Below are 14,531 nucleotides of genomic sequence, written 5' to 3'. Positions count from 1 at the left end.
TTGCTGGAATCCACTACCCACCACTCTGGCTGTTGGGCATGCTGGCTGAGGTTGAATCCAACCACATCTGGAGAGCACCACTTGGGAAAAGTTGGAGTAATTATACTGGGGTAGCCGGACTTAGTATAAGGCAGCTTCCTATGTTTACGTTACGTTACGTTATGTTATGAGATTGAGGGGCAGGCTTAATGAAGGGGCTTAATGAAACCAGAAATGGCCTTAATAGTCACGAAAAAGCTGTCAAGCAGCCAGCTTGAGAAGCACCCCCTCCCTTTCTTTCTAAGTTTTAGAGTATAATATTTAGTAAGTTTGTTTTTCTAAATAAGGCAGTTCAAGTTCACCTACAAGAACTCCATGCTCTACCATGTTCCTCCATGATTTTTCTACCTTGCCTTTAAAGACAATGAAGTTGTTTGCCACCACTACACCTTAGAGCAAACTCCATTATTTAGCTATGCACTAAGCAAAGGTACTTTCCTTTCTCTGCACTGAATCCACCAGCATTAAGCCTCACTGGATAAAAAACCCCTGTAGTATCTAACATTATGCAAGAGGCAAAAGAACATCTTCCTGTCCACTTTCTGTATGCCTCCAATATGCTCCGCCTATTTTGCCTTTCCCCCCTGAGCTATAAAGCTTCAAATGTTGCAACCTTTCCTTGTCAGGGAGCTGGCTCCATCCCCTTCATCATTTTTGGTTGTTGCCCTTTTCTGTACATTTCCCAGCTCTACAATACCCTTTCAAAATCACGACACCCAGAATGGTACACAGCATTCTAATCCAAGCAAATAAGAGGAGCCTGGCTGCTGGATCAGGCCAAAAGACCCCTATAGTCCAGCATTCTATTCTCTCAGTGATCAAACAGATGCCCCCAGTGGCAGTGGGAAGACAACAAGCAGAACCTGAATACAACACCAACACTTTCCTCACTTGTGATTCCCAGCAACTGGTATTCAGTCATACAGTGGTACCTCGCAAGACGAATGCCCTGCAAGACGAATTTTTCTCAAGACGAATGCGTCTTGCGATCTGATGGTGACTCGCAAGATGAATTCGTTTTGCGAAAAATTTACCTTGTGAATAGCGGTTTCCCATAGGAATGCATTGAAATTTAATTAATGCGTTCCTATGGGCACAGGTGGCGCTGTGGGCTAAACCACTGAGCCTAGGGCTTGCTGATCAGAAGGTCGGCAGTTTGAATCCCTGTGACGGGGTGAGCTCCCGTTGCTTGGTCCCAGCTCCTGCCAACCTAGCAGTTCGAAAGCACATCAAAATGCAAGTAGATAAATAGGAACCGCTACAGCGGGAAGGTAAACGGTGTTTCCGTGCGCTGCTCTGGTTTGCCAGAAGCGACTTTGTCATGCTGGCCACATGACCTGGAAGCTGTACATTAGCTCCCTCGGCCAATAACGTGAGATGAGCGCACAACCCCAGAGTCGGTCACGACTGGACCTAATGGTCAGGGGTCCCTTTACCTTTACCTTTATGGGCAAAAAAAGAAATTTCAATGCATTCCTATGGGAAACCGCGATTCGCAAGATGAATTTTTCGCAAAATGAATTGACTCGCGGAACAAATTAAATTCATCTTGCGAGGCACCACTGTACTGGCTCCAAGAGTGGAGGTCAATGTCGATTTGTATATAGGCACTTGTGAAAGGTTATACCCATTATGACAGGCTTCACACTCCAGCTGAAATTGTTTGGAAGAAGCCGAGAATAGAACTCCTGCCTGTCTGATGCCCACCAGCCCTCTTGACGCTGGCTATGAATGTCAGACCTTACCTTGGATGTTTTCAGGAGGCTCCTTGGGCACAGGCTTGGGTTTCATGACTGGTCTCGCTGAGCTCCTAACAGCTTGGTGTTTCAGCAGTTGGAAAGAATATTTCATTTTAAGGCAGTACTGTGGCTTATTGTAAAATACTCCCAAAGACCTACTTAGAAGCAGAATTCACGTATAGCTGGGATGGGTAAAGAGAGAGGTAGAGATGGAGTTTGAGAGATAATGACTTAGTCTGCATAAACACCATGCATTTAAAGCACCAAGAATCCTGGGAACAGAAGCTTGTTAAGGCTGCTGGGAATTGTGAGAGGTAAACTACAGTTCCCAGGAATCTTTGGGGGGGGATTATGTGCTTTAAATAAATGGTGTGTATATGGCCTGAGATTGAGTCACATCCACACTGTACAACTAAAGCATATGGCTTTTCCCAAAGAACCCTGGGAACTGTAGTTTACCAACACAGAGCTACAATTCCCAGCACCATAACAAACCACAGTTCCTAGGATTTGGGGGTGGGGAGTCATGTGCTTTAAATGCATGCTATGGATGTGATCATATGCTGGTAATTTTTTATGCCCTTGTAAAAAAATTATTTAAAGCCTAAGACTGGTTGGGAGGACCCATGGCATTTTGCTACATGAGGTGAAGAAACAAGATGTTGCCCACTCATGAGTCATCTGTTCCTTCCTTGTATAACAGGGGTGGCAAACTCCCAAGAGACTGCGATCTACTCACAGAGTTAAAAACTGGCAGTGATCTACCCCCTCTTTTGGGGTTCAGGTCAAAGTTGTTGAACTTTTTTAGGAAGGAGGAAGGCCGATTTTGGGGGTTTTCAGGTCAAAGTTGTTGAGTTTTTTCAGGGAGGAGGGAAAATGTTGAGCTTTTTTTTTAGGGGAGCCACAGTTGTTCAGCTTCTTTGTGGAGAGCCAATGATCTACCAGTGATCTACTGCAGACGTCCAGTGATCTACTGGTAGATCACGATCTACCTGTTGGACATGCCTGTTGTATAAGAACTGACCATAATGTCAATTGTACCTTACTGCAAGATTAGCAGCAATGGGAAAGAGTCTACCACTATTGCCTTCAAGGTGAGTATATCAGGTGAGTTTAGGACATACAGAGAAGGCCACAGCGTGGCCTCTAAACACCTCATTATTGACTCCTCCCTGCTCCACAGCATCTGCCCGCTGAGGCAGCTGCCTCACTTTGCCTACTGGGAGGGCCAGCCCTGTCCCCTCTCCACTGGATTGGATTCTTGTCCTTCCTTTCTTACAAGACAGTGCTCAATATAGATTACGCAACTGTTTCCTTGTACACTCATGTCTACCTACACCAGGGTACAGTAAGCTTTTATGCCTTCTGCTTTTATTTTGACATGCAGAAGGAGGTCCCAGGTTCAATCCTCAGCAGAGGCCACAGCCTCAAACCCTGGAGAGCTGCTGCTATGCTGTGTAGACAATACTGAGCTTGGTTGACCAATGGTCTGACTCACTGCAAAGCAGCTTCTTATGTCCTTATTTGGGAAGGGGCCATGTAGCTCAGTGGCAGAGCATCTGCTTTGCACACAGAAGGTCCCAGTTTCAATCCCTAACATATCTCCAGGTAGGGCTGGAAGTGTTTCCTGCCTGAAACCCTGGAGAGGCACTGCCAGTCAAGTGTGTAGACAATACTGAGCAAGATGGATCCAATGGTCTGACTTGGTGTAAGGAAGCTTCCCATGTTCCTGTCCTAGAACAGAAAGCACCATAGCACAAACTTGGAATGGAAAGGGGCGGGTATCATTAGTGATACTTTAATAAACAAACAAACAAACAAACAAACAATCCTGATGGTAATTTTTAGGTGCCTTTGCTCTGTGAACCAATGTCAGTCATGCACATTTCAGGCAAGCAGAAAACATACAAGAGACTGGGTGTCACAAAGGATGTTGTCCTATGCTCTAAACAACTTCTAATCTACATACCACACTGGTTTCTCTTTGCACAAGCAACTATATACAAGCTTCCAGGGGATCTGCCTGGTTTCCATGGTCTTCTCATGTCACCACCGTAGTGAGCTGAGAACAGTCACTTCTGCTATTAATCACCACTCTCCTTATATGCATCTGTCAAAACTCTGAGGCTCAATCCCATCTCACCATCTGTGTGTGCAGGACACAGAGTTGAAACCAGACAAAAGAATCAAACACTGCCCTTTGGGGTGTGTGTGTCTGTGGAAAGCAAGAGTTACACATGGAAAGCAAAGCAGGTGTCCTAACAGTTATTGGGTGTGGCCAAATATGTCAACTTCAGTTTCTCACTTTTCCTATCTGAATTTCAGTTCTTTACATTTCTATCGCAGTTTGTGAATTCCCCGATCCCAAGTCCTAATGAAAATGCACCAGCATTTTAGTGCAAATTTCTCCTAATATCCAATGCAATTTCACTTAATATGCACTTTTTTAGCAATGCAATTTCTCCTAAAGCAATGCATTTCCATATATTGTTTTCACAAATACATGCATTTATATGCATACTTTACCTCTGGTATATGCATTTTTGTTACATTACTTTGCTGGAAAGCCAACTTGCAAAATTCAGAGAAGTGAGAATTCTGAAGGATTTGGGTTTGTGTGTAGTTTCAGAAAGTGTGAATTGTGAGTTCAGGGTCTAGCCAACTCCAAGCAGACCCACTGAAATGAATGGACAGAAGTTAAGCATGCCCATTATTTTCAATAGGTATTCTCTGAGTAGGATTAGCACTGGCAACAACCCTTCACCTTTAAATGCAAACTGAATCAAAATTCTCCTCCATTTCTACTATACGCTGAAGCAGCTCCTAAGCATCACCCTGAGGCAGTGGGGTGCTAGCTATGACAGCTTGTCTCAGCAGAGTATTTCCTACCTTCAGTTCCAGCATCAGTCTTGGCTGGGGAGGAGCTGGCTTGCAAGGGGGCCACGCCAGAAGAGCTGGTTGTTTCTTGCAAAAGCAATATAGGAGAGTTGTATTATGCTAGGGATTTAAAGCATCGCTACTTACTTGGGTCTTATGGATGGCTCAAGAAATATTACACCAGGTGTTTTAGGTGATGAAAACCCACTCTGACTTCACTATAGCAAAGTCTTTCCCTTTGTAGTGAGGCCATCTGGACCTGCCCAAACTCTGCTCATACCCTAAAGCTAGATGGAAGTAGACGAGACCACAAGGTTCTGAATTCCACTAGATACCCAGAAATGGGAATCCAGAATCTGATTCCAGATTCAGCCACAGAAACTGAGCAGAATCCAGCAAGGCTCCAATGGAGGCTTTGTTGATCCATGGAGGCTCAGCTTTTACAGAACACGGGAAATGCGCGCTCCCAGAAGCCTCCTGAGCTGATGTGGTGGGCAGTGCACCCTACAATGCTGAATAAGCCACTGGAACCATGGTGGAACCCACTGGATTCCAGTTTTTTCCAGAAATGTGGTGGCACCCTCCCGAAAGAACTATGTTTTTATATGCCGCAGCAGCGGCCATGTATATCATGGAGGGGCAGTGGCTCAGCCACAATTCCCTGCCAAATGTACCCATGCTGTATTATCCCATGATGCACAAGGATGCATCACTTTTTGCACATTCCAGCAACACCAACACCAGGAAAGAGCTGGGTTGCTGGGCAAAATATGAAGTGCCTGCAGCTGCTCCCAAGGGTGTCATCGAATGCTATTAATGTTCAAGCCACAAGTAGCATGTGGGAAGTCACAAAGAGAGACCTTTGGATCCTGTCCCCTCTGACTAGGGATGCAAGAATCTGGTCATCTCTGACTATAGATGGAAGAATCAGTTTCTTATTTTTCCAATCTTAAATTTGGCTCTCCAACGTTTCTGCAGCAATTTGCAATTTTTCTTTTTAAAACCCCTAATGGGACTTCCCTCCCCCCCAGCGTTTTAGTGTGAATTTCCCTTAGAACAGATTTTTATATGCAGTTTTGACTAATACAGACATTTCTGCAAGCACTTTCTCCCAATAGGACGCATTTTTATATGTTTATCTCATTGATATTTTTATTTTTAGGCACACTTTGCCCTAACACATGCATTTGTGTAAACCTTATTTGGTTGTAGAACTGCCTGGCAATTTTTTTTGATAATTATTAATTTTGAAGGATGCCTGTTTTTTTGTTATTATATTGTTTCAGAAATTGAAAATTTGATAAATTTGGCTTTAAATGAGAACCTAATCAAATTTCTCCCCTATCCCTACCGCTGACAAAAGAATTTACCCAGCAGCCAGTACTTTCCCCACATCATTTTTATGAGCTATCAGTCTCTGCTCAGAAATATAAAAAGCAGTGGCAGAAAAGGGATTAATTTGAAAAACAAAACAAAAATCAAAACCAAAACTCAATTTAAGTAACCTAAGGAGGAATGTGGAAGAAGACGGGGCCAAGAAGTGTGTTCAGCTGAAAAATCTGAGACGACAGAAGCGTCATTTTCTAGCCAGTATGGCTGGATCATAAACAATTTAGAGGGATATACTTTTTCATATATATTTTTTTAAAAAAACTTTTTCATTTTTTAAAGCCACACTTTAAAGGTGGATAACAGATAGTGTCCTGTTGAAATGGGAGACAGAAGCCAATTGATATTAATAAGGGCGTTAAATCAGAGTACTGTGACAGCCCCCGTCAAATTGGCAAGGGCTTAATTAGAGTCACAATAAAAAGCCGCCCCGGAGGCATTTTGCTTTTTAGTCATTCACACACACCTCCACTGGCTCAGCTTTTACAGAACAGGGGGAATTATTAATTCACTTTATCCTGAGATGTTTAGCCTTGTGTCTCGGTGACATTCATGGATGGTTTTACATTGCAATCAGGCAAGCATGAGCAAATGGCAGAGATGGAGATGGGAGCAGCTGGGGCCAGGGTCGGTACCAGCGCCTGGCTCCCTCAGGCAGGTGCTAGTGCCTAAGCAACCTAGCAGGGTTATCAGCAATGAAGGCTGGTCAACGAGGGTCAATGGGGTTTCTGTCTCAGAAACCTCAGCCTGCCCTCATGTGCTTGCTTTCTTACAACCACAACTCCGCTGGTTCAGTGGTGGCTGATGCCCACTGAGACTAGTAAGAGTGGAAGGCAGGCAAAGCAAACTAGTATTGTCTACATCCTACTCCCTGCTGAGTTCTGCAAGGGCAAATCTGTGAGTAAGGAGGAGGAAATTGGCAGGCAATTCTGCTACCCCCCTGAACTGGTTATAAATAAGAAAACAGGCAGGTGTTGGGTGGCTGAGGTTGGAAGAGTAGTGCCCCATGTTCTGTAAGGGATCAACCTTTATATGATTCTATGATTCACTGCCTTGGCCATTCTACCCACCCCTGCCAATAAATAGCTCTTTTCACTTGGAAGGCAAAAAGCAGGGATAAAGGTTTAAGCAACTCCTCCTTACCACCATTGGTCTAATGAAATAGCTTCAGAAGCTGCTTTTGCTTTTTTTAAAACCAACAACATAACCCAGAATATGGCTGGGGATGGGAAGGTCTCTCTGTTTTCCATACTACGCAGTCTGGGGCTGTCTTGGTTGGTTTATTGTTGCTTTTGGGTGTACCGCAGAAAAGCAAGCACTAGCTAAGGAACTAGGAGCACCAAGCTATCTGTAAAATATACCTGTTTTTATCTCTGCCTCTTGCACAGACACAGAAGGAGGGAGATCAGCTGGTTGCTTAACTGTGGCTGCTCAGAGGGTACAAAAGAATCATACACATACATACACACACACATTAAAAGAGAAAGTAGAGAGAAAGATTCTCAGCAGTGTTTGAAGCTCTTTCCTAGGAAAAGACTAGCATGAAAAATTCTAGAGAAACTTAAAGCACAGTATAACCCATCTGTATAACGTCTCATAGATAATTCCCGAGTTAGCAGGGCTATAAAATTAATCAATTCAACTTGTAGATTAATCAACTCAAGTCTCAGTTGACTAACTGGCAAGGGCAATTTTTAATCAATGATGTTCACATGTCAACAGTACAACTCAGAGCTGCTGCTACAGAACTCCTGGGCATTTCAAAGGATTGTGGGATATTGTTTTATATTTTAATATTTATCTCTTGAGTTTTCTCCAAGAAGATCTAGGAGGTGTCACTGTGAAGTGGGTAGGGCTGAGAGGGAATGACTAGTCGTCACCTAATGAACTTCACAGCTGAAATGGGTATTTGAACCAGAGACACACTGTTTCAGACTGATGGCTAGATACATTAAATTGTGGTGGCTAACATGTGGCCCTGCACCTCATCAGAGCATCTGCTATTTCGCTCACCTTATCAGAACATCTGCCCTTTTGCCACATCACCAGGGTTGCCAGACTCAATAGAGGACAGGACTTCTGTGCCTTTAATTGCCCTGCTCTCTTTTGAGTCTGGAAACCTTAAAGAGAAGCCAGCAGACCCTTTGTTTAATTTCCAAGCAAAGGGTCTGCTGGTTTCTCTTTAAGGTTCCCAGACTCAAAAGAGAGCAGGGCAATTAAAGGCACAGAAGCCCTGTCCTCTATTGAGCCTGGCAACCCCACACATCACCAGAGCACCCACCTCATCATAGCACCCATTCTTTAAGGAGTTACTGCAGCTGCTGCCCTAAAGGAAAAGAAGCTGCACATTATTAATGCGCGCTGTCCTGCCAATGCCCTTCTCTGTATTAATTAGGTCTGAAAACAAACAAGCACTTTTGCTGACAAATCGAAAGAATTCAGCTGAAGCACAATGTAATCCCCCCGCCATGTACCCCAATCCACATCTACAAGGCAAGTGAAGAGGCAAGCTAGTGAGGCTAGAGTCATCCTTCTATGGCATTATTTGTTGCTACTTAACATAGTGAAGCTGCAAACAAAGCTGTTGCAGAAGGGAGGGGGCGACGGAAGACTAAACAGCAGAACCAGCTCTAGTAGATCTACATGAGCAGGTAAGGGAATGAGGAGCTTGTGCCTCGCAAACTACAGCTTGGCACCCACCTGGCTGCTGAGTTGTAACAAGTGTGGTGGTAGTAGTAGGAGCAGCAGTGGTAGTGGTAGTAGTAGGAGCAGCAGTGGTAGTGGTAGTAGTAGGAGCAGCAGTGGTGGTGGTAGTAGTGGTGGTGGTGGTAGTAGTAGTTGTAGTGGTGGTGGTGGTGGAAGTGGTTTGGGGAGTTGTAGTGGTAGTAGCTTTTGTGGTAGTAACTCGCTTTGATCGTTCATTTGCTAACGAAACAAAAATAAGGATTGGGATGGGGAGAGGAGAAAGAAACCATAGGATAGTTTTCTCAGGACTTCTTCTCAGGTTATATTTAAAGTACTAAGCCTTTCCGGGAGTATCTTGGGCCATATCTACAATACATACTTACAGTACAGTACAATGCATGCCTACTCAGAAGTAAGTATCATTGAGCTCATTTGTGAGCATGGGATTGACTGCTATCCACTTATTTGAACCCAGTGGATTGTATCCAATGCAACTGGCATTCAGAGGCATAGTGACTCTGCCAGCAGAGGTAGTAGCCATCAATAGCTTAATTCTCCATAAAATTGCCTAATTCTCTTTTAAAGCCATCCAAGTTGGTGACCTATATCTATACTATATCTTGTGAGTGTGAATTCCATAGTTTAACTACCGGTATATGTTGTGTGGAAAAAGTAGGTCCATATACTCAGCTGAAATGTCCCAATAGATCTTCCTCTTAACACACACACACGCACACGCACACACACACACACACACCATGCCACACCTTAGTCTAATGAAAGCGAAAGAGACCAGATTCTGTAGCTGAAAAATCTTAACAACATTTTTCTCCTAGTGGCAGCGAGAACTTAATGTCCTGTCTGTGATATTTGAGGGGAAAAGTTCACGGCATCCACTGGTGATTTTGGTAACACGCATACACTTTTATTTCCTTCCCTTCTGCTGTTCTAACAAACCTCATGGGGAGGGGAAAACATGCCAGAGCAGCAGAGACAATGAGGTTACTGAAGTCAAAGGAGGTTCTTTTGACAGGATGGGAAATGAGGCACAATTAGAGGAGCAGACATATTGCCCGGAAGGTGCTAATGGACAGTGAAAACAGCCGCTCTTTCTCCCCGTCAAGGAACGTGCACAAGGACCATGCACCAAACAGGTCAAATCCCAGAGTTTCAAGTTTCATTTTCTACTTACTGCCAAAGTTTGGAGCTGCACCTGGAAGAAAAGAAGAAGGGCAAGAAAAAAAAAAGAGGGTCAGCAAATACAAAGAAGGCCATGGTGCTAATTAACAGGAAGCTTGCTCATAAGCACATGGATGTCAAGGCAGCTGGCACAGGGCAAAACACAGAGGTGGGGTCTGCACCCAGGTAACCTGCAGTGACCTGTGGGGATCAGGCAACTAATAACCTAACTTATTAGCGCTCTTTTACTTTGCCCTGTGTCCAGGTAGGGGCATCTATACTTGTCAGTTTTGGCATAACAGCTTATTAATACCGGTAATAAGTCACATTTCAAGTCCATGAAGTTTAGTACAGTACAGTGGTTCCTCGTGTTGTGGACGGGATCCGTTCCAGAGGCCCGTCCGTAACGTGAAATGCCTGCAACTCGAAGCGCTGCATCTGCGCAGGTGCGTGGCACGATTTGGCGTTTCTGCGCATGCGCGAGCGGCGAAACCCGGAAGTAACCCGTTCCGGTACTTCCGGGTTGCCACAGGATGTAATGCAAAAAGACACAACATGAAGTGGACGGAACACGAGGTATGACTGTAGAATTCTTACTAGTGCTCAGCTAGAATGTGGGGTGTGGTAAGTGGGTAGAGATGGGACCAGCAGTTTTGCAGAATGCTTCGTTAGAATTGCAGTGCTCATGTAACCAATATAAAAATTATTTCCTTTATACCAGTAACTTATTTTGCTCTTCATGAGAGCACATAGCTAAATGGGGTTGCCTAGATATAATTGTGAAGTCATCAAAGCCAGTACAGTGGTACCTCGGGTTACAGACGCTTCAGGTTACAGACTCTGTTAACCCAGAAATAGTATCTTGGATTAAGAACTTTACCTCAGGATGAGAACAGAAATTGTGAGGTGGCAGCGCAGTGGCAGCGGGAGGCCCCATTAGCTAAAGTGGTATCTCAGGTTAAGAACAGTTTCAGGTTAAGAACGGACCTCCAGAGCAAATTAAGTTCTTAACCTGAGGCACCACTGTATGTGATCCCTGGTTGGTTGGGGTGGGGTATCATGTGAAGGAAGCAATTTGGGGAGGAAGTGAAAAACCATGGGGATGTGGTGCCTGTAAAGAGTTGAGAAGTGTTACAAAACATATTGGATTAAAGACCTGGGGAAGGGTTTGACACCTGCAAAATCACAGTAACTGAGGAGACAATCAGACACAGAGAGCGTTCATCTCAGCACTCACTCTTACCACCTTTGTCTTCACAACAGGCTGTTGTTCTCATGTTACAGATGGTGACCGAGGCTAAGAAACTACCTTGCAAGTGGCTGAGATCTCACCCAGTGACATCGAGACCAATAACTTGAACAAAAGTTTTGTTTTGTTTTGTGGGTTGAGCTGCATGGTTTGACTGTAATGACTCCTTTGACCATGGGTAGGCAAACTAAGGCCTGGGGGCCGGATCTGGCCCAATCGCCTTCTCAATCCGGCCCTTGGATGGTCTGGGAATCAGCGTGTTTTTACATGAGTAGAATGTGTGCTTTTATTTAAAATGCATCTCAGGGTTATTTGTGGGGCATAGGAATTCATTCATCCCCCCCCCAAAAAAATATAGTCCGGCACCCCACAAGGTCTGAGGGACAGTGGACTGGCCCCCTGCTGAAATCTGTTGCTGACCCCTGCAGCCTTGACCTTCAAAGAAGCAGCAGTCTCAGTTTTAGGCACCTCCTGAAAACATATTTTGGCCCAGGCTTTTCCAAACTCCTAAGCTTGGATTTTTGCTCTACATGGCGAGGTAAAATAGACAGGTTTGCCACAATTATATACACGAAGCAACTATTAGAGGACCAGGAGTCTTAATTTCCTTTGGTTTATCTAACACTGGGAAGCTGGGCTATGGCCATTCACAGGTGAAGAGAAAGGTAGGAAAGTCCTCCCCACCATGAAACATAACCCGCAGATCCCCAATTTTCATTAATAATAATAATAATAATAATAATAATAATAATAATAAGCTTCTTGCATTTGTTGAGCCTGAGTTATGAGGCAAAATGCATGGGCACTATTCTTCTCAAATTCTGTGTGAGACTAGCCTGTTCCACCTGTTTCAGTGTTTGACTTTGCACATGCCCCAGAAACATCCCTGTTAGGGACGCATGCTCTGAGGTTGCAGACTCTGGCTCTATGCAGGACACCTGGGCTCTGTGTTGAGTGTGAGAAGCAAGCATAATGGAATAATGGAGAGCCGGCAACTCCTGGTGCCTGTCAGCACCAAAACAAAAAAACAACCAAAAAAACCCCAACCCTCTCCATCTCTCCTTTAAAAGATCGTAGGCACTCAGCAGCAACTGACAAGCTTGTTCCCTTTCAAAGGGCCCACATCTTCAAGTTCCTGGCAAAAACAAAGCATTCCTGTCATGGCCTTTTGAGACTGGATTTCTCCTTTGATCACCCTAAAGCCGACACATTTTCTCTCTTGCTCAAAGGTGGGGAGGAAGGACCGAACAAAATGTGGCATCTTTGGGAAATGCTTTAGGATGCTTAAAAAGCCAGTGGTGTGGCAGCTTGCTCTTCCACCACGACAAAGGCAGGAGGAGAGGTGTGCAGAGGCCACAAGAAGAATTGCGAGCAGAGGGGAGTCCTATTTACCACCCTTTGGACCCCTGGAAAATTCACCAAACCAAATCTGCTAGCTGTCACCTGGAACTGGATTCGTGCAGTACCACTGGTTTGAGGGCTGAATGGGACCCAGTGGTGGCTAACCTGAGGAAGCCTCCGCCAGACCTGGACCACCTGCTCACACACCTTAGTGCAGTGTTTCCCAACCAGTGTGCCTCCAGATGTTTTGGGACTACAACTCCCATCATTCCTGACCACTGGTCTTGCTAGCTAGGGATGATGGGAGTTGTAGTCCCAAAACATCTGGAGGCACACTGGTTGGGAAACACTGCCTTAGTGGGAGAGGCTAGGGTCACTTTCACACCATGCATTTTAATCCCTATGATACTGCTTCAAACAGTCATGGTTTCCCCCCAAAGAATCCTGGCAACTGTAGTTTGTTATGGGTGCTGAGTTGTTAGGAGGCTCCTCTTCTCTTCCCCCACAGAGCTACAATTCCCTGGGAAAAGAGGGGTTGATTGTTAAACTACTGTAGGAACTGATAGCAGGTTCTAGGAACCCTCCTTGTGGTGGGATTCTGAGAGGCGATACCGGTATCTGTGAGTTTGTTGGGGCCGTGGGTGAGGGCCAGGGGCCCTGGAAGTGTTGAGCAGGGAAGTGTGTCAGAAAAAGGAGGAATTCATCTATCTATCTATCTATCCACATGCACGCGCACACACACAAACATAGGAAAGCCTGCTGCAACAAAGCAATGGTCCATCTAGTGACTGTCCAACATCCTGCTCTAACAGGGGCCACTGAGATGCCCATGGGAAGAGAGCACTCCCTCTACCTGTGGTTTCCAGAGCTAGCAATTTTATCAATAGTCACTGCCTAGCAATTTGTATTTGTGATTTTACTTTTTTCTACCACTTGTTGTTGTTTTCATTTTCTGTGGAAGACTTAGATATATTTTTATGCCTGACTCTAGCCTGGGCAGCTATCCATGGTCCTGCTCCTCAGCCAAGCATTGCTGATACTCCCTGCAGACCCTGTTCAGAACAGGGCCATTGTTCAGCAGTACCACCGATGCAGAAAGACCACTTGAGGGAGAGGAGGGGGGCAGGATAAAACCAGCACAGTTTCGCACAGCTACTTACAGACATTAGCGGAGCCATTGGGGCGGGGCAGGTAGGATCCTGCCCGCCAAGACTTGCTGCGGAAGTTCTTCTTGCACCGCCCACAGTCCTGACCGGTTGTGTTGTGCTCACACTCGCACTGGAGGCTTCCCTCTTTGAAGGTGCAGAGATTGGCATGGAGGTTGCATTTGCACCTACAAGAGGAACAGAGGAGACAGACCTGGCTGTGATTGGCTCTTATTTTATTCATCCATTGAAGTCTTTAAAAATGTATAAATGCTCCTTTTCAATTTCAGCTGACAAAAAGCCATGGACACATCACAGAAACATTACAATATAAAAGCATTAGAAATTCATCAAAACGCCACAATTTCTGAACTGTGACGGAAACAGGTGATGGATTAAAGACAGTGCTGTGCTGTGCACTTTTTTTCTGTTGCTGTTGTTTTGTTTGTTTTACTGTTCTCTATTAACCAATGAGAAAGGAAATTCAACTTGAAAATTGTCAAAGCAGGAGTGAAAATCTCAGTGTCATTCTTACGAGTGCAGTAGGGGGGCAGTTATATGCTTACCTTGCTTTTGAAGTGGTCAAGGGGTTCTGTAGGTGTCCTTTCATCCTACAAATAATCACACCAACTGCATGTAACCTGCACCCTCCTCAGGTGCCCATGTGTCAATCAAAGCCCAAGGAGGAAATCATGAGGTAACTCCTCTGAGGGGTTTTTTCATAGCAGGAATCATAGGCAGCTAAGGAGGCTTCAGGTGCTAGAGAAATGTTTAGAGGGAGAAAACAGGTACGCCTGGCTTTTTGTGTGCTTGGCGTGTGTCTTTTTGCACCAGGTGAAAACCTTGATATTTTATGGGCCTTCATGTGATGATCAGCACCAGAGTCAA

At 44.9% G+C, this 14,531-nt stretch overlaps 1 protein-coding gene across 3 annotated transcripts in view; it reads right to left on the bottom strand.

Moving 5' to 3' along the window:
• NTNG2 (netrin G2) overlaps positions 1-14,531 on the bottom strand; it is a 126,933-nt gene that overhangs the window by 30,073 nt on the left and 82,329 nt on the right. For 2 of the 3 annotated variants that reach the window (XM_060270662.1, XM_035113520.2), the window contains 2 exons: positions 13,659-13,831; positions 9,922-9,942 (listed from right to left, as the gene is read on the bottom strand). In XM_060270662.1, coding sequence (XP_060126645.1) covers positions 9,922-9,942; positions 13,659-13,831 — 194 coding nt within the window. Of the gene's footprint in view, positions 1-1,393; positions 1,857-4,667; positions 4,743-7,405; positions 7,472-9,921; positions 9,943-13,658; positions 13,832-14,531 lie in introns of those variants that run through there. The other variant, XM_060270663.1, reaches the window with a different exon arrangement.

Source organism: Zootoca vivipara, chromosome Z (genome assembly GCF_963506605.1).
Source record: "Zootoca vivipara chromosome Z, rZooViv1.1, whole genome shotgun sequence".
NCBI classification, from domain to species: domain Eukaryota; kingdom Metazoa; phylum Chordata; class Lepidosauria; order Squamata; family Lacertidae; genus Zootoca; species Zootoca vivipara.
The sequence above is the reverse complement of the archived record's forward strand: the minus strand, read 5'-3'. Positions and strand labels throughout refer to the sequence as shown.